General features: G+C 38.1%; 1 protein-coding gene across 7 annotated transcripts in view; it reads left to right on the forward strand.

The window, feature by feature from the left end:
* The window catches only part of dph6 (diphthamine biosynthesis 6), an 88557-nt gene that overhangs the window by 2943 nt on the left and 65332 nt on the right, over nucleotides 1-20282 (forward strand). For 5 of the 7 annotated variants that reach the window (XM_088434029.1, XM_088434030.1, XM_088434033.1 and 2 more), the window contains 3 exons: nucleotides 1792-2008; nucleotides 10532-10623; nucleotides 11086-11270. In XM_088434029.1, coding sequence (XP_088290155.1) covers nucleotides 2004-2008; nucleotides 10532-10623; nucleotides 11086-11270 — 282 coding nt within the window. In that variant the 5' untranslated portion in view covers nucleotides 1792-2003. Of the gene's footprint in view, nucleotides 1-1791; nucleotides 2009-9452; nucleotides 9518-10286; nucleotides 10396-10531; nucleotides 10624-11085; nucleotides 11271-20282 lie in introns of those variants that run through there. The other 2 variants (XM_088434034.1, XM_088434028.1) reach the window with 2 other exon arrangements.

A 20282-nucleotide genomic window follows, 5' to 3' on the forward strand; every position in this document is an offset into this window, starting at 1 on the left:
AATTTTTAAGTTTGTTCAAACGGATTTTAAATCAGCTATACATTATTATTGTCTGAACATTTTGCACACTAAATGTTGTTTTTAAATAAATCAAACTTCTATGATGTTGTTGGATTTATTACATTTAATAAAATGGACTATAACCATCAGACTGACTGAAGAAAATTATGCTCGTCTATTAACGAAAAAAATATATCAGAAAGACAAAAAATAATATTAATAAAAAAATCATTTTAATAATATAGAAACAACATATAAAGTTTTTGAAAATTAAGAATTCCCCACTCATAAATAAATAAAAATAAATCTCTGCAGGACAATTAGAATCCAGCCACCATGCTGCAAAAGCATAAAAGATTTTTTTTCCTTTTTAATTTATATATTTTTTTTCATTTTAGCAATTCACAAACAGCTCATCTTCCTCGCAGGTACTTGAACTGGTTGCCCCTTTTCTGAACCGTGGCGACAGCTCACTAAATCACCGTCTTATAGAGGCTCTGCACCCTTCTTTTTCCCCCCATTTTTTATACACTTTAATCACCAGACTCCAGTAAGTATAGGAGTATTTGGCCCGGTGTGTGAAATCTTTCTCGTAAAAGCAGAAGCCGGGCTTTCTGATGGGCTTCTCATGGTGGGAATCTATCTTGCGGCGGGAGTGGGGCGTCGTGGGGCGGCGAGTAATCGCTCAGGACCAACAGGTTGCGGGTCATAAACTTGAGGTCATCTGCTGTGTTGCTGCAGGATGAGGCCTTGGATTTTGTTGCTTATTGACGGTTAGTCACCGCTTCATAAATTGACCATCAGAGGTCCTTTTCACCACGTTTTTGATCCGAGTCACGTGACTTGACTCAAGTCAGACTGCAGTTTCCATTTTTGGGACTTTATTGGCTAAAATCTATTTCAATTCATTTCTATATCATTTAAAAGAGTCTTCAAGTTGTATACATAATCATTGACCTTCTAACATAAATGAGAAATGCATGTTGTATATTTTAACCTGTCATAAAATTTGCTTCAAAATCTGCTAGCTTAATGCTAACACATAATGTGTGATGCCATAAAATGGCTCACGTATCTCATCAGTGTACCGTACACATCAGAAAAAAAAATATGTCAAGCCAGCAACAATTGTAAATGCTCCGTGTGGCAGTAAAACATACTGAAAATGTGGTGAATAGGCTTACTTCAAAATAAACTACCAAATTGTATATGGACACGGATTTCAAATGCTTTTGTTCTGAAGTAGCAGCATATCGCAACATAAGCGCTTCACTAGTGTTTCTAAAGCAATTGTTGCTCCCATCTTGCGCTTAAAACAAACCAAAAAAAATGTTGTTCTGGAATCAAGTATAATTCAGGGTGCAAACAAACAACTTAATTACGCTTTCAATGATATCCAGCATCTGTGGAAAGTTTTTACCGGTGTTTTTTTTTTTTTTTAGAAAGTTCAACGTTATAGAGAGCTATTTTTCTTTTTAGAAAGCATCACTTTTTGGAGCGTTTGGGGTTTTAGGAACCTGGGTTTTGTATTCGTTTCACAGAGAAAAGATGATTGTTCTGCATTAGGAATGTCGTCATGGAACGAATTAAGCTTGTATCTCAAGGCACCTCTGAAAATATAGATGTTATGCTAATAATAAGAATTGATGGATATAAAACATTGAATAGCGAACAGACAACAAAGAACTCAGAATTTCAGACTGCATTTAATTTAACGGTGTGTAATTTTCTTGAAATTTTCAAGTCATCTCCTCATCCAAGGCCATAAAGGATTATCCCCTTTTCCTTCAGCGCAAGCGGTATTCTGAGCAAGTGTTGACATTGGACGACACGTCAGACCAAGACGTCCCGACTCCAAAACCGCAAGACGATCTGCAGACTTTTGAGCTCGCGGCGCTCCTGGCGTGGATTTCCTCAGTCTGGCTGACCTGGCGCAGGTGACGTCGCGCTGGAAGAAAGAAACAAACAAAACCGCGGATGAGAAGATGGAGAGATGAAAGGACATGTGGTGAGGAGGAGGAAAGGGATGGCTAATGCAAATGTGGAAAATGGAGGAGTTGCATCATTGCAGTGCTAGAGGCTTGCCACTTTGTTTATATTTATAATATTTGTCGTCAAGTGGGAGGGTGTTACAGATGTTCCTCTCCTTGAAAATAATAGAAATACAAATCATCAGTTCATGGTTCCTACCATCTTCATCAGCGCATTCAATTTCAGCCGTTTTTCACAAGTGACGGCCTTCTGTACAAGACATTTTAGATGTTTATTTTACTGATCTTTGAAGGCACTCAGAATGTCGTGTTATTTGGCTAATCTAAAAATTGGGACCCAACAAAAAGATTAGTCGCCAATTTTCACCAATTTGTCTTTTTCTGACTACGAAAAAAACTGAATGTGCTTTTTGCGAAGACTAATTTCAAGTTCTATTTTGACTTTCACACTAATAATTTTTGCTTTTTTGACATATAGAACGTCTAATCAACTATAGCGCAACATAAACACAAAATGTTTTTTTTAATATCAAAATAACATTTGCAAAAACAACTATGAATGACTTATATTTTGAAGTGAACTCTTCGATTGGAAATATTACTCTCTGCTATTGAATGAGCAACCTGTAATTTATAGAAATTTGACCAATTACCACAAAGTATATTTTGCAGCTGCATGACTTGGAATAAAAAAAAAAAAAAAGTGCAAAAAAATAACTACATCTGAGGGACGATACAGTAATTTAAAAAAAACATCACGTTTTGGTAGCGAATGAGTTAACTGTAAAGGAAAAGCAACATTTCAACTCCCATTTTGTCATTTTGCAAGAGAATGATTTTAAGCTTTATGGCTGTAATAAAATCAGAGTTATACTGTGGCAATAACATGGTTTTCGTCAAATTTTGACGTTTAGCCAAATGCCACTTATCCATAACTGGGTAAGCTAAAATGACACAACAATAAAACGAGTGAGCTCACTAATTCTCAATGGCTCATCTTAAAATAACACTGCGCCCAGAAGTGACACACATTAGCATGCAGCTCTCAGATGCTAGCTAACTTGCTATTACTTCAAAGATAGGGCGGGAAACTGTGTTATTAATTAAAGAAAAATAAATTTGAAGTGAAGAGCAGTTTTGATCGAGTTGTAGGAACTCTGCTTAGCAACAACTCAACAAGCTGCTTGTGCTAACCGCTAGCATAAACTTTGGTTAGCATGGTCCTGAAATACATTTTGAAATGCACTCTTCCTGTCTTGACACTTGGTGAGTTTCCTTTGGAATAAGATTAATCTATAAAAGAAAGCCTAAGAAACTGAGCTAAGAAAGGACTTTTTGTGTGACTTTCGGTGGATATAATTGTTAGCATCTTGGATGTATCCTAGCGTTTTCATTGGTTTACAGTTATGATTGGACAGTATGAATTATTTATAGAAACAGCAAATGCAAGAGACACTCCTATTTTGTTACATTTTTGTTGTCTTGGTAACTCATAACAGCCATACACAATTTTTTTTTCAAGCAACGTTTTTTTCATATCAAATCAGCATTGCCTTTGGTCCCATTGATATTTAGTCAGCTAAATTATGGTTCAGTTCAAATAAACTGTATTTTGGAGGGTTTCACAGACTTTGCGGTGACGGCTTTGAATCCAGGTGACATCATTTAAAAATGGAAATCCAAACATGGGGCCTTGTGATACACTCGACGCATCAACATACCGCAGATACACACACACGTATTCTCCAGAGATATGGGAGCTCGTTTTTGCCAAGCCAACTTGGCAGCCGGCGGACGTTTGCGGTCCAAGAAAAGCAAGGCGCAGCCACGAGAGGGCTGAGGCTTTTGTGTTTGCCGAGTGTCACACTTGATCACCAGGGAAAGCCATAACAGGCCCGGGAGGATCTTTCAAGCCGTGTGTGTGTGTGTGTGTGTGTGTGTGTGTGTGGGAATTGGGTAACTCTGATGTCAGCTCCAATATTCTGATTGCAAGCTACAGTAATGCTGGATTGGGATCACATTTGGAGGCTGTTGTTGGGAGAGCAAACTAATCATGAAACACCCGTTGAACACCACTGGCCATTGTTACAGCACCTGAATTGATACGAGCAGATCAAAAATGTATACCTTATCGCTCGTGTACATACATAACTGTTTTTATATTAATTTGAACAAAAGAATAATGATACAATTAATTAAGCAGCACCTTCAAGTGCTCTACTGTATTTGGGAAGACAAATGCAGTATTTTTCTGACTTTTTTCTTATGATTTGAGCCCTGCGGTTTATAGTCCAGGGATATTCATTCATCCCGATATGTTGATCAGATTATTTAATCCGGGGGCAAACTCCACAGGACGCAGTAGATTGACTCGCGGAATCGTTTTACGTCTGTGGTTTTGAGGAAACGTCTCGGAAGGGATGCACCGCAGAAGTGAGCGTCTCTGCGAACCATTAGCGTAAGATCTTGTATCAGCGTTTGGCTCAGGTGATGGCAGTGCGAGCAGTTTGCGTTGGCAGCGTGATAATTATCGGGACGGGGGCCTACTTTCACGGACCACATCCTTTTTGGCTGCAGCTTCACAGTACCGACGCTGTAATTTGGGGTCTCCTGGATGTTGGAAGGAAAGCCAGAAGACTTCACATCAAGGACAAACGATGAGGAAATTACATTTGTACGAAGGGATTTTTGGCTGGCTTGGACGCTGGAAAGTTGTCTTTAACGGATAAGGAAATTATCGCTTTAGAGAGCGGCTTTATGAAACTTTTAGATGTTTCGGTTTTTATGATGTTTTTTTTTTTTCTCTCAATCCAATGAGAAAATGAACACCGTCCTTGTAAATCTATGTAAATATGCAGTAACTGGCTATCATTTTAAAAATAGCAGTCTTTCCAAAGTCATGAAAATTTGCACCTCCCTTGCCCCAAATACTTCTCTAACACTGCTATTTATTTGAGAATAAAACCTATAATGAAGCAATTTGCAGTAAGAATTGAAATAAGTCACTAAAACAAATTAATACGGTACATATATACTGTATTTTTCCTAATTTTTTATCCCTGTATTAGAAGGGTTGACCGCATAATTCCAAAACCAAAAATCATATAAATTTTCTCCACATATTTGTGTTTGAATAACATGAATTCAAATGTGAAATAAGTCACAGAATGTCATGTACAACCCTTAAAATTATTATTTATACCTGCAAATGTATGCATTTGTTTTTTAGTGTTTGCACAGAACATCGCAAATATCCACTTGCGTCAAAGCAATGAGGCTGTGTGGACGTTGATGCATTATGAAAAGGACAAGACGGCTTGACTTGTCCAAGACAAAAATGCGAGAGCAGTGGCATACATGGACGTCAGCAGGTGGCGGGGGTGGCATTGCGAAGGCCAAGTTTCACACTCTGATCCCGCCACAGTTGTCACTTAGGTAAAAAAAAAAAAAAAATGCTTTAGCAAAGCATTTCTTTTGTAAATGGGAGGAAGTAGTTGTATTTGTTGTGTCAGGTACTGATGATGACTTTTTGACAAATTAATATCCACCAAAAAAGTAAAGCATTGGAAACTTCAAGGGTTTGGAAACCTTTGGAAACCGTCAAATTCATAGTTTATTTTTTCCCACCATCTTACAATGCAAAATAATGCGCATTGAGGTATTTTCTCAGTCAGCTTTATGATGCAGAAGATGATTTATGACCTGAATGACTTTCAGGTCATGCCTGTATATTTTTTTTCAAGCGCAATAGGGCAACATTTTTTCTGTTTCCAAACTTTTGACTTGTATATTAAAATGTGCTTACTTGACATGTATATAGCGCACATATTCTCTACGTGTCATATTTATGTTTAGGATAATATTATTACGTCTTCCCGGGACTCAATACATAGACCAGGCCTCAGGCTTTGTCTCGTGAGAATATGAAGAAAAGGGTTGCACATGCCTCATGCTGGATGGACTTTTTCCCAAATGCCAATTAGCCCAAAAATTGTGTAGCGTGTAATTTAATTTGGCTGGCGTAATAATGTTTTGTTTGCATCGCTCATTTTTCATTATGCAAATGGAACGATATTTGAAATACTGTATCCCTAGATGAAATAGATGCCAAATTTGTCCAGCTTATCTTAATATAATCATAAATACAACAAGTACTGATTCGGTACGGCGTTGCTTATCTAATTCCTGATTTAAACGTTGACGTAATAGTTAGCGGGGGGGGGGGGGGGGGGCTTTAAGTCGAAACATTAATCATCCACATTGATGTGAAAGCGGTTTACAAGCCAAATGGAAAGATGGCGTATGAGCCAAGTCTTCATGGGGGCACTGAGACAAAAACGCGGCTGAAGACCATTTGGATCCAAAGCACTTTTGACTTGATTTCACGTTGTCTCACATTTCCAATCAAGGAGCGATTAGCCTCCGACATTAATGGGCCTACTAATCCGTTTAAGCCTCTCGTGATAACAGTTAATTGTGTGTAAAAATGTGTACAGATCCCCCCGTTTGGGTTGTTTACTAACTGATTTGGATGTGGTTAGGCCCTAAAGAGGTATCATTATGTTGATGGTTCTGGAGCAAAATGAGCCCCTGATGGAGGCAACGTCAATGAGGGGAGTTAACAACGCCTGAGCAAATGGAATGCAGGTTCAAGATAACATTTGGTTGTCATTAAACCTCATTGAGATTCATTAACACACACACATATATATATATATATATATATATATATATATATATATATATATATATATATATATATATATATATATATATATATATATATATATATATATATATATATATATATATATATAGTCACTAAAATAAATTATTACTATATTTTTCCTCATTTTCAACCCCCATATTAGGAGGGAAGTTGAATTAGATTGAAGCCTATAGCTGACCAAACATGATAACCATTAAAAGTTTACGCTTTCAATCAAAGTTTAGTTATTTTTTAGATCTGTTACAATATTTTGATTTAATGAGTGTTTTGTGTTCGTTTTTCAAGAACTGCATTCATCTCTTTGAGTCAAATTGACCCAGTGGTGAGTGTATTTATCCAACAGTGTCAATAACATGTTTTTTTTTATTTGCAAACACACACACGGTATCCAAGGTAATGCTTATTTTATATCCATTTGTTTCTCTGAAATAGTAATATTATCCTGCGTGAATTAAACTGGGTGTCATGTAAATGGACGCTCACTTATATTGCGTTTTGCACTGAAAAATTACATTCAACATTGACTTTAACATTCAAAGTAACATTTAACGTAACATTTTATCACTCTTACCTCTCATATAAACGTAAAAATACCTGATTTAACTTCTAGGGAAATTACGATGGCCATGTTGTCATGTTTCAAGACATTACGTGTGTGTTTACGTGTGTGTGTTTGAATCGGGGCCACCGGAGAATGCAACCTTGGCTGGCCTGTTTGTTGTGACACTCAATTTATTGTGCGGTGATTTGAGGCGCGGCTTCTTATTACAAAACTTTTTGTGTCCTTGCGCGACAGAAATTAGCTGTGGCGCGCGCGTGTAAATCACCTGTCATATGCACAGGCTCTTTTAAGAAAAAAAGGGCCAAGGGTGTCATTTGATGCCTCGCCGCCGCTCTTTCATATTTATGCGTCTCATATTCACATCCATTGGGCTATCCATCAACGCTTTTTTATCCCCGTTGCACCAACAATGCCGACATAAACTCTTTTTTTTTTTTTTTTAAACGTCAGCAAAATAATGCCAGCCCAAGTGAAATCGGAGCCTCTTTATTTGTCTGTGTAATAAACGGTATAAATTAAAAACAATAAGCAAGGACATTTTACATTTGCTCATCTCCTGGGGGGGCTTTTATCAAAATTGCAACACAGGGCATGGAGTGTGGGGTGTGGGGGGTGTTATATGAAATACAAATGACAAAGTGGCAGCGATATTGCTGTTCAAATAATGAAAACTGAAGGACAAACAAAACCCAAGAGAGTATATCACCAAAATAAGGTCGTTACTCAAACACGTCAAAGAATTGATTAGTCAACTCAAGTAGGGCTTCATAAACACGCTGCTAAACTTTTCATTGGTAGTATTAGTGTGTTTATAATTTTGTGAATAAATATTATACTGTCACATAGAGGACTAAAAGCGTCGAAGCATTAACAAGCATTAAAATCAATGATTTTTTTGTGGTTTTGAAGACAAGACATAGCACAAAACCCTGAGAAAATACAAACTATATTTTTTGTTAGATCTTATATTATTGAAAACATTTGATGTGTAAAGCAAAATAAAATCCATCCATTATTCAAGCACTTTTAAAATGGGGGCCATTTATGGGCCCTATAGGTATATATAGGTTAACGTGCTTTAAAAAAAACAAAAACAAAAAACACTGTAATTGCCCCAAAAATAAAATTGCAGTAAAATCAGCAATGTTATGAATTATTGACCTACCATAGGCCCTAATAAAATCATCTCAATGATTCCACTTGGAAACTTTCTTGGGAAAAATTATACTTATTTCGTATTCATGCCTTGAAAATATTCGTTGTTTTTTTTTCAAAAAACTGCCAAAAACATTAAAAAAAAAATCTGAAACCTTATGACTATATTGAAACTAGGGGTGATTAATATATATATATATATATATATATATATATATATATATATATATATATATATATATATATATATATATATATATATATATATATATATATATATATATATAATTGTAGTGTTCCAACCCTTTTTATAGGGACCATTTATAGTCTTTGAGGATTTTAACATTCTCCAAATATTAAAGTACAGTATTGGTAGGTATTGTTGTCCCTCTCAATCTAGTGAATGAGTTCCTTGCACAGTATTATAGCACCATCTTGTAAATCAACTTCAAAACCTAAATGAGATATTTTACAGATAACATTTTTATTTTCCTTGAGGTAAAGAAGAACTATTACCTGTCAAGCACCGTGTCGACAAAAACATCAGACTTTTGGGAGTTTGCAATATTGTAGCATACGAGACTGCACATAATGAAAGAGCTTATACATGAGAGCAGGGCAAATTGAGAAAATAAATTGTGTGGCGAACTGTACTTTTGGGGACTCTGCATTTACTGGTTATTATTAAAAGTGATCCCACTTCTCACTCTTTGCAGTCAAATTCCGCTCATTTGTGTCATGTATAAGAGTGCCCCATATTCATAACTTTAAAAATCCAAACTACAAGAGAATTCAGTTAAAAGCGCAAAGGTGAGAAGGTGCCTTTCTCAATTTTGTAGAGTCAAACAGAATGTGTTGCCTTTGGCCCGCTTAGGGGCAGAAGGTGAGCAGCGCACACGAAAGCAGCAGCAATTATTCGTCTCTGGCACAACAACAGAGAGCAAAAAGCGCATCAAAGGCTTTTCCTCTGAGCGAAAAAGCGCTCCCCGGGAGGAAAATCGCACAACCTATGTGTGCGCATACCAGCATGGACTTTTGGGGTCTCCCCGGAGAGAAGTAAAGCAGAGGATGTGTGTCAGTGTGAGTGGAAGAGCGACGCTTTATTGCCATGTTGACTAGATATGTGTGCGCATCAGTGCTCTAAATAATGCTATGTGGTCGTCCCCATAGTCAGCGGAATCTATCATAAATCAACAGATGTTTGCACACCTTTGCCCGCTTTAACATAAAAACCTGTAAAAGCCAGCTAGCTTATGTGCACCTGGTAGAAAATACATGTGAACCTACCTGTATTGTTATTTTAATGATTGCTAATACTAAGAGAACCATCTTTGCAAAACTTGCTACAGACAGCTATGCACACCCACTTGCTCTCAAAGAAAGTGATGTATTATGATAGTATTTACGTTGCACAAGTGATTGGCTTTTTTTTGCACTTGCATGATAGTTAATATTGTTAGAAAAAAAACCATCATTGCAAAATTACAAGGGTTTTATGCTTTTAAAGTAGTAATGCTACAGTGGTTAATTCTTTAAACATGAATGACAGTGTGCAATGTAAAAAAAAAACATGTTTTGAACATTTAGAACAGCTGGATTGGTTTGATGTTTCAGTAGCTAACATATTTTGAAACCCAGCAAACATATTCAAAGGTTGAGAGAAAGAGCGAGCGAAACAGGCAGGCAGACAGAAAGAGAAAGACAGAGAGAAAACAGAGCGAGAGAGAAAGTGCTCAAGAAAGCTGTAGAAAGTTTTAGTCACGCATTTTCGTCAGGCATGGTCTAGGACACCAATCTACCTCTTTTGGGTCCTTCCAACCCGGAAGTGTTGACACGTGTAGTTGTAAACAGACAAGTGCGAGCACCGGTGTAGAGCTTGTGGTGTCTCATGAGTCAACATAGTTACTACCTTTGGAATTCCAACTATATCTCAAGATGAAAGTAGTCGCTTTAATAAGGTAAACGCTGTCCCGTCACTCGTTTTATTGTTGTAAAAAGTTATTTGAAGCTGTACTACTAAAACGGTGGGTAGTAGCAAAATACTTTACGTCATATACTTAATACGTTTATTTCTTGTATCACGTATGATTCTAGTGGGGGCAAAGACAGCTGTTATAACATGATGCAGTGTGTGGCTGCCGGCCATCACATTGTAGCCCTGGCCAACCTACGCCCTGCACATAAAGGTGAGGATGCATCTGATGAATTGTGTCTATGTTCTACAGTATGTTTACGGTTTATATTAATAAGGATCATGGATGAGCTGGGGGGCTAACTTAATTGTCTATCATGCTGCCATATGTATGAATTAAGGAATAAATACTGTAAGTAATAACAGAACAAATGAAACCTTTAATAGTAATAATTCTTTGAAAAGTCCCCAATATTAAGTTGTTCAATAAGAAAAATTTGTTCTTTTCAATTCTTGCATTTTAGCATAGGGTTTTCTATTTCATTACTTGTGTTGCTGTGGTACTTACTTTTAAATGTTAATTTACTATATGCATTTTTGTGTTGACATGATTTTACTTACTGACATTACTTTTGTCATAACACTTTCTTAAACATTATCAGTTATATAAATGTATCCCACATTTTCTATATGCAAAAGATGTCTTGATAACTTCTTTTGTTTCCTGACATCACAGATGAGCTGGACAGTTACATGTACCAAACAGTGGGCCACCAGGCCATCGAGCTGTACGCCGAGGCCATGGACTTGCCCCTTTACCGACGCACCATCCAGGGCTCCAGCTTGAACACTAGCAGAGAATATCGGCAGACGGATGGTGATGAGGTGGAGGATCTTTATCAGCTGCTAAGCCTTGTCAAGGTACCTCCCACATCTCATTGTTTTGGGACAATATTTTTTTGAAAACATACCATGTTTCCAGATTATAGGCTCTGGGATGGTTATTTAATCAGCTACAGAAGAGGGTAGGTCAGGGGTGAAGTCAAATCAATTTCAAGTGTGTTCTTCACACACTTACCTACTTTTGAAATCAGAGGCTGGTAAAAAAAACTTTTCAAAACGGTAATTGAGAATAATCAGCATTTCGCAGGCCACATAAAATGATGTGGTGGGCCAGATCTGGCCCCCGGGCCATGATTTGGACACCTGTTGTGTAGGTATTAATAAGAGGGAAGCCTTTTTACAGTAAGGTTATGAAATTGGTTTATATTTTTTATTTTAAATACCTAAGTGTAATTGTAACAACAAAGGCAGGCTGGGTGGATATGTAGACAATATTGTTGAGTCAAAAACCTTGTCCTTGTCCCGGTGCTTCTGTTTTGATGAGCAGCAGGTTCTGATTGGCCACAGCCAACTCTTTAATGTGTGAATAATAACATCCATTAACAGGAGTAATAAATTACAGTTAGTACTAAGATTCTGAGTTATTTTTAAAATATATCACATCCTGATGTTACGAGTATTTCTTTTATGTCTAATGGGCCTCACAGTGGACCTTCGTTGAAGCGTGGTGCATTTTGGTGATGCGGTATCACTAGTGCTTGCAGACCTGATTCAATATTTAGATAGCAAGATACAATCGCTGTTTTGTTTTTTTTAACCTTCTCGGCATGCATGGAGGATAATGAAGGCGTCTTTGTCTTCAATATCGCTTAACAGTGAGAAGACACTGTGACTTGCTAAAGTACAATAAAAAATAAAAAGGTCAATATTGTGATTTATTCATTGATTCACATGTATGAAACATGGTGCACGTTTCTTAATGTCCCAAATATTCAACATATTGTTTAAAATAAAATAGATTTTCTTTAATGGAAAAACATAGTCACAATTTTAATCCGAGTATGCTTTAATACTTAATATGCTCCAGAAAAAAATCCCTTCTGACATAGTTCCACATGCACATGGGGTTGCAAGGATCAATGTGTGTTTGATCCCCCGATCATTGTGAGCATGTCGGAGAGTCCTTGAGCAAGACACTGAACCCCGGTTACCCCCGATTCACACAAAAGGATGTCGCGGGCCGGAACTGACCCCCGGGCCTTGGGTTTGATACCACTGTTTTTTGAATCTCGTTCCTGTTGGAGTTGACTTGTATTCTTTTTACAGCGACACTAAATTTGCCTTTTTGACAGAGGACAAAAAGTTTCACAGCACACCAAACTCGTGTAACTCTTGCCGTTCCAAAGCATGTTGGCTGACATGTGCTCCGCCGACCGCGCTTTACGTTTGTCAAGCTCTCCGAGCACCACTAAACTTTTCCCGTTGGCTAAGGTTCATGACATATGTCACGCCGCTGAGATGTTTTACAAGTCCTCCTCGTTGGATTCTTACTCACTTAGTAGCCCATTAGTGCTGTCTCAGAGGAGCCTTACTTGTCTGCTACTTTTACTTACGGCCACGGTCCTTTTCGCACATGTTGTAAAGTGCTGCTGAACTGCACGGCAGATGACAAAGTCATGTCGGTGCTCTTAATCTGTCGTATTTGGTAAGTCACTCTTAAAGTGCTATATTGGATGGTGAAAGTTTTATAGAAAATGTTGGAGCTAGGTGCTTTTCACATATCGGAGACAGGTCTCTTAACAAAAATAAATAATTGAATTAAATTCTTTAGGTATCGATTGGCTGAAGTCATAAGTTTTGTTTTGCTTTTTACTTGAGTTTACTAAAATCGTTATGTAAAAAAACATTTTTCTGGGCTACGCTTTCATTGTCTGGGATCTCTAATATACATGGTGACTTTCTAACCCGGCAATTTTTCATGTCACCCGTTGGGCCCTTCCATTTAAAGCCGCACACATTCAAAGTCAAAGATACTACCGTATTTTCCGCACTATAAGGCGCACCGGATTATAAGGCGCACCCTCAATTAATGACATATTTTAAAGATTTTTCCATATACAAGGCGCACCGGATTATAAGGCGCACCTTCAATTAATGACATATTTTTAAACTTTTTCAATCACAATATAGTAATACTCAAAGTAATAACAATGATAACTCAAATAATAACTCTAAAATCTCAATAGCATAATAACTCAATGTCAATATGAGCAACCTTGTTCAACTGTAAACACACAAAAGAAACAGGTTAAGCTTACTTTATCGGTTCATTCTCCATCTACGAATCCCAATCTCACTATTGATCCATATATAAGGCGCACCTGATTATAAGGCGCACCATCAGCTTTTTAAAAAAAAATTAAGACTTTTAGGTGCGCCTTATAGTCCGGAAAATGCAGTACATTGATTTTTACATTACCGGTATATATGTTTCTCCTAGAGCTGTTAAAATGGGATGCACATATGAGATCCAAAGACCTGCTGTGGCAATGTAGTTTGCCAAAAGTAAAACGATGCTGTTTTTGAGGGCCTAAGGCACAGTTGTCGAACTCCAATCCTCAAGGGCTGGTGTCCTGCATGTTATCTAACCTTCTCTCTCAAAAACACCTGATTCAAATGACTAGGTTAATTTTCAAGGTCCTGCATACCTGGCTTATGAGCTGAACATCTGAATCAGGTTTGTTGGGGAGAGGCAACCAAAACATGCAGGATACCGGCCCTCGAGGACTGAAGTTGGACACATACTGGCTGGCCTAAAGTTTTAACCTATTTGAAATAACTCTTTAAAATTCTACATTCAACAGACCTGGCATGTAAACCAATATTATGGAGAATTCTTGTGCGATTTTCCCCAAAAATACCCTATAACACCCCACATACTTGTACATTTTTACAAATAATTTCCAGTTTTACGTTTTACCAATTGAGAGGCATATCTAACAGCCCAAGACCTACCCTTTTCGCAATACGCTAAAGTAGACAGAAAGTCCACCATTTTTTTTACTTTATTTTGGGATTTCGCACCAATTTTGGTCTGTTCTTTAGGTCATGCTATGATCTCCAAGCATTTCATTTAAAATTGTTAAAGAACATCAAGCGTTTTTCATTTGTATCGGTTTTCTTGTTTAATACAAGGTAATTTTGTTATCGATTACTCAGTTAGTCAATGGGATAGTTAGTATGATAATCAATTCTAAAAATAAGAAGTTGTTCCCCTAGTCCCTCGTTCACAATTTGTTGCACATTTTATCTGCTGACATTGAAATTCCTTTCGAGTTGTCTGTGCAGTGTTGGTCGGGCGGCTTGATGGGGGATGGCTCCTGCCCCCCACCCCCCTTGCTTAGCGAAGGGCCGGCCAGCTTGCCTGAGGGCAGTTTGCGCCCTCTGTCTGACTTTCTTTGTCATCTTCTGTTTAAGTCGGTGGCTTTACATGTTTCACCTGTGTGTTGTTTCCCGTGCGCAAACCTCACCCCCACTCGCCGGGTTTTCTCATTATTTCCGGGTTTTAAGTTTTTGTGACATATATTGAAACCTTTTAAAGTGCGGCCCAAGAACTATTCTTGCAGAGGTGCCTACTAGTGTGCCTACCACGTTTTTCAGCCCGATGCCAGTATGAGTACTCGACTCTTGAGTTGTCACCGATACCAATACCGATACCACTAGTTTTTTTGATACACAAATTTTCCCCAAGAATGACAACGGCGGATCATTTTAAGGACCTAAATATTCCAATAAAGCATTATTAAAGTAGTTGTTATTTTTCACCCCTAGATTGCATTTTTTTTCCTAAATCTGTACCTTGCAGCATACTTAGAGTCCTACTACATCAGATCCCTGTAGTTATCTTCATTTTAATGACGATACTATTATCTTGAGGGCCAAAATAGATTTTTGTTTTCCGGATTTGGCTATTTGGACGCTGGTAATCATTAAGACCAACTGTGATGTCACTGCCTGAGACGGATAAAAAGGGATGGATTTTACTTTTTAATTCATATTCCGACAATAAGAATAATGTTTTCAGACTGGTAGGGGAACATACTACTTTAAAGAAAATGTTTGACTTGACTTTCTTATTTTAATCCAGGCAACGTGCCTGCATACTTGTACGACCATTTCTGGATTCCTCCCATATCTCAGTTTGCTTTCGTACCCTTGACCTTTCACTTTTAACTCTTAGGAACATACCTGCAAGTTTTTGGCCCTGGGAAAATCCAACTAATTACCCCTGTGGGTGTACATTAGTTGAGATTGTACCCAGAGGGACCCAGATGAACTCCTACTGTACCCCGATTTCTGACAACGTTGTACACATGTTTCTGGTATGCGCTATAATCCCATCTTCCCCTTGTGGTCAGGCCTCTATAATTGCAAAAGGCTGCTAATTTCCCCATTTCCAAGGCTTCTCAGCGCCGATCTTCTCGGTCACACAGGCCATAGATCACGGCGGTTGCAGTCCCGCGGGGCCCCTCGCGGGCTCGCAGACCCCCGGCGATCCGGCGTTTAGCCCTCGCGCCGTCATCGGCAGACCCGCGACCATAAACAACAGCCTTCCTCCCTCCTCCGCTCGCTCGCTCTTGCTGAGTGAAGTCAGCCAAAAGAACAACTTTGTGATCTCGGATGTCAGCTTTTCTGAGGTTTATGGTCTCGCGGTGTAAATTGGAGATTTTACAGACTCGTGCCATTAGGCCAGAAAAGTCTTTTTGTTATCTTCCACACATATGCAGTTAAAGTTAAGAAGTTAAAAAACACACACTCCTTTTAATGACAAGCTGTTGAGTGCATAAGAAGTTTTACCCGTGGAAAAAAAATAGCTCTTTTCATAAAGTGCGATGTTTTGAAAGATTCGCGAATTAATTAGAAGCTACAAGATTATATTTGGCAAATGACACCACAGCAAAAGATGAAAGATTTCTTCTCCTGGGGTTGATGAGTTTCATTGCCAGCATTCTTCCCGCCTTCTTTCTGCCTTTTGTCAGCGTGAGCCAACAGTGCCATCTATGGACCCAACCGGGAATTGCATCCTCACCACTCGCATGTTTGGAGCCATTCAAAAGAATCAAAGGAAGAGATCATATTCTTCAGAACCTTTTGTTGACAGAGAGGGGAGGAAGAAGAATCCCAATCATAATAGCGAGGAGAAAAAAAAAAGAGCCATCAATCTGCTGGCAGCAGTGCTAATGACAGCAGCACAATGCGGCCCTATCCTCGGCCTCTTTGCTCTCACCGCTGGCCGTGCATGGCAGCGTGCCTTTGAACTGTGTAACCCGACCCACGTGCAAGGGGACAGCCGGCCATCTCATCTCATCCCATCCCATCCCATCCCATCCCGCGAGGTGCTCGGCTTTGAACCGTCTTATTCTGCTTGTTCAGCTTTCGCTTATTGAGGCATTTTTGTTTATTACATGTAGATGACGTCTGTGTGTCGGAAGTAGGGATGTTTATTGAACATTTTAGGACTAAATGTGCTAAACGAGGAAAATGTTTGTTTTAGTTACATAGTTATTTATTGAGTGTTTTGTCTGCTTCGATATTAGTGCTAAAATTGTATTATAGTGCAAATAAAAGCTTCAAGTACCATAGTAATAGGTTTACATCTAGTGATTATTTTAATTCATCAATTATATCGGTCATTAATTTTATGAAATAAATGTACATTTCCATCCCTAATTCAATCCATAATACAATTTTAATTCAAGCCAATACATAGAAAACTAATTATACCCTAATTCATGTCATGCTTTGGTCCACAACACGTTGAAAAATAGGCAAAAATTGTCACCGTTATTAAGTAAGAGCAATTTTTTTATATTGATTCAACACAAAAATAATCAGTCTGGGTTTTATATAGAGCTGCAGATTGAAAGCTCAAAGTTGTTGACATTTTTTTTCGTTTGAGAAGCCGAAATTCACAATTACCGATTCTTAAATATTTATAATTGTAATTTATGCTGTAATAGTGTCTGATTAAAGTGTATTTACATTTCTCAAAAATGTATAAACGTCTTTTTCACGTGACAGTTGCTATCATACTAATGGTGGCCCTTTATATTTGTAATTTGATGACTTTTTCAGATCTGACTAATTTACTTTATTTACAAATGTATTACAGTTTTCCTCAATGTAAAAATAACTTCTGGAAAGATTATTTTTAGAGTTTTTATTATGATTGTTATCATGTATTTAATAATGTAATTACTTTTTGACCCAAGTAGCATTATTCAGAACTGTTTTATTCGTTTAAATACATTTTTTTTCTTGATATGAATCCATTTCTGCAACTAAAAGACTGAGAAGTACAAAGTGGCGAAGTAAGGACAAGTGGCAATTAAAGGGAATAGATAGTGAAAGTTTAGACCGCCCCTTTTACGTAGATAAATATTTCCCGAGAAGCTTCACCGTCGGATGTCGGTCCTTGGAGTTTATTTTGCCCGAACTGCTTCAAAACGCCGTTAATCAATTCCTCGTAATTATTCCCACCCTGAGTCTGAAGCCCTTTACATAACCTTGCCTAGATATTCTTATTGTTGATTTTAAAGGAGTCAAATGGCTCTCTCCGCATAGCATGTGTGATTCCATCCTCCGTGTGTGTGTGATCCACTCTGATGTGTGATACAGATCAGCAGTGTCAGTCACCCCTGGCTGTAACGCTCAGTCCCTCCTGCCCCCCCCGCCCCCCACCACCGCCACCCCCTGAAGGCCTGCAAAACCCCTCATATTAGTCATATCACATCCCTCAAATCCTTTATCCTTCTCGCTGTGCTCTGTGACCTGACACAGGGGCTTTTTGTGCCCCGTGACCCTCGCTTGTGCACATGTATGTGGTGTGTGTGTTCAAGGTCAGGTAAAAGCTGAGCTCTCTCGTGCGATGACAGAACCACCTCCCCTGTGTGATTGCTCGCCTGCAATTGTTTTCTTTATGGAGCTTATGAGCCTTTCTTAAGAGGTGCAATATACTGTATATACAGTGCTGTAAATCACAAGCTTTGTTCTTTTAATGACCTTTTTTCCCCCTCCAGTTATTTTGACATTGTTAAACATTAACACGGTAGTTGAATCACACAATAAAAATGAAGACTTGGTTTTATTGAAGGCTGCGATTCCATTATCGCGATTATTTGGACAGAGAGGATGTCAAAATAATAGATCCCTTGTCATTGATAAATTCCAGTCGTAACTGTTATGTCTTTTGTTTTTTTTTAATTGCGTTAAATGCATTTCTTTTCTTATTGCTAACATCCTGCTTTCTATATGATGCTGAGATCTGTTTTTATACATCGGACCTCTTGTGCTTGAGTTTTAGATTCATTTTTTTTGCATCAGGCTTCTTGTGCTTGAGTTGTTAGAGGCTGGAAAACAAAAGTCAATCACACCCTGAATTGGAGACTCTAAATAGCTATCATTGTGTTTGCCATAATCCCGTTGTGGGTGGAAGGGCACGTTCAGGAGCAGAATGAAGACATTAAAATGTACAAGCATGTAAGAGTTGACGATCAGATGCATGGTAAATTTAACTTCAAAATATTGCCATGGAAGCCTGATAAAGTTGACTGATGTGCATGCTTTGCATGAAGTAGCTCAAGTTTAGCCTACCACATAAATGCGAAACACCTAGCTGTGACTACAGCCACAGCTAGATAGCAACAAAAATGCTAATATGGCAATCAAGAGCAAAGCTCTTCACCAAACAAAACTTGACATTATGCCACGTTTGAACGGGGTTATCAGGCGCACTTTTTGAGAAAATCAATAGATTTTGGAGTGAGCCTTTTAGGCCACAAAATACTTTGAATACTAATTTCCGCTTTGACTCCAATTTAGAAATGGGACATCTTTGTGAGTCGCAAGTAGAAGGATGCACTCTTAGCCCACGCTAATTAGCTGACCAACATTTTTGTTAAGATTGTCATATATGATGGTGCAAACCCTTATGGTCATCGCATTGCAAAAACAATAAATCAAAAATATTTTGCATGGTAATGCCGTTCGAGCTTCAGAGGCTTTTTTGCTGTAAGATAATAACACTCAGTGACAAAAACAAAACAACATGTGACATTACAATTGAAGTCGCAGACGACGTGTTGGTGACTCTATTACTTGGTAACCTTTAAGTTGACGAATGCGGACAAAGACATTTAAACTCATTAGAGTGATGAGGAACTATAGATGATCTCTACACACGCGTTCCCATCCGCCAGTTTTAATTAGAGGCGGCGCGACATCTCTGTCACACTGAACGCCGACATCGGGGAGGATGGAAATGTTACTTTCATGTCGAATTTGCCGCGCTAAAGTGCATTCCTCGAAACATCGGTAAGGCCGATCCGTTTACACTTTCTCCATTTGCGTATGCTTTCTTCTGTACTCCTTTCTTTCAAATTTAGATCCTGACCTTCAAAAGTGCAAAATTAGAAAGTAAGAACAACTACATGCGTGTACATTTGCGCTAATGAATGATCCTCAGTAGAGCACAAATGTCTACCATGGCCTTTCTCAATTGCCTTGAACCAGAATTTACCCCCCAAAATTAAGTTCTCTCTGTTTTGCTTCTGATAACCGTTTTCATCCAGCTAACTGGTAATTTTATTTTCTAACTACTCTCATAGGCCTTACTTTTTATGCTTAAAGTGACAATTCTCATGCTAACATATGATACTGCCTTCTAATACTTTCTTATAACCTTCAGCAAAACTATCAAAAATGATCTTAAACTCCAAGTCAAGACTAACAACAATCCATTTGCTCTAAGTGCTGAAAGTTGGTAATGCTAAAAACAATTTTCTTCACAAAGCTTTTCATAATTGCGCCATAAATTAATTTGTTTATCATAACATCAGTTTAGAACAGCCAGTCATTCTTCATTTCTGTGGAATACACTTGAACTTGAGCTAAATTCTTCAGGTGCAACTCTTAATCGACAACAATCAAATTCATCGATAAGTATTTTGAAGGTCTGGGTTTAGAGACGTAAAATCCTCCAAATCCTCAGAAATTGTGTCCTTTTGTCAAGATTATGACTTCTTTAATCCT

This window comes from Hippichthys cyanospilos, chromosome 14 (genome assembly GCF_059441005.1).
Source record: "Hippichthys cyanospilos isolate Australia breed blue-spotted pipefish chromosome 14, RoL_Hcya_1.0, whole genome shotgun sequence".
Taxonomy (NCBI): Eukaryota; Metazoa; Chordata; class Actinopteri; order Syngnathiformes; family Syngnathidae; genus Hippichthys; species Hippichthys cyanospilos.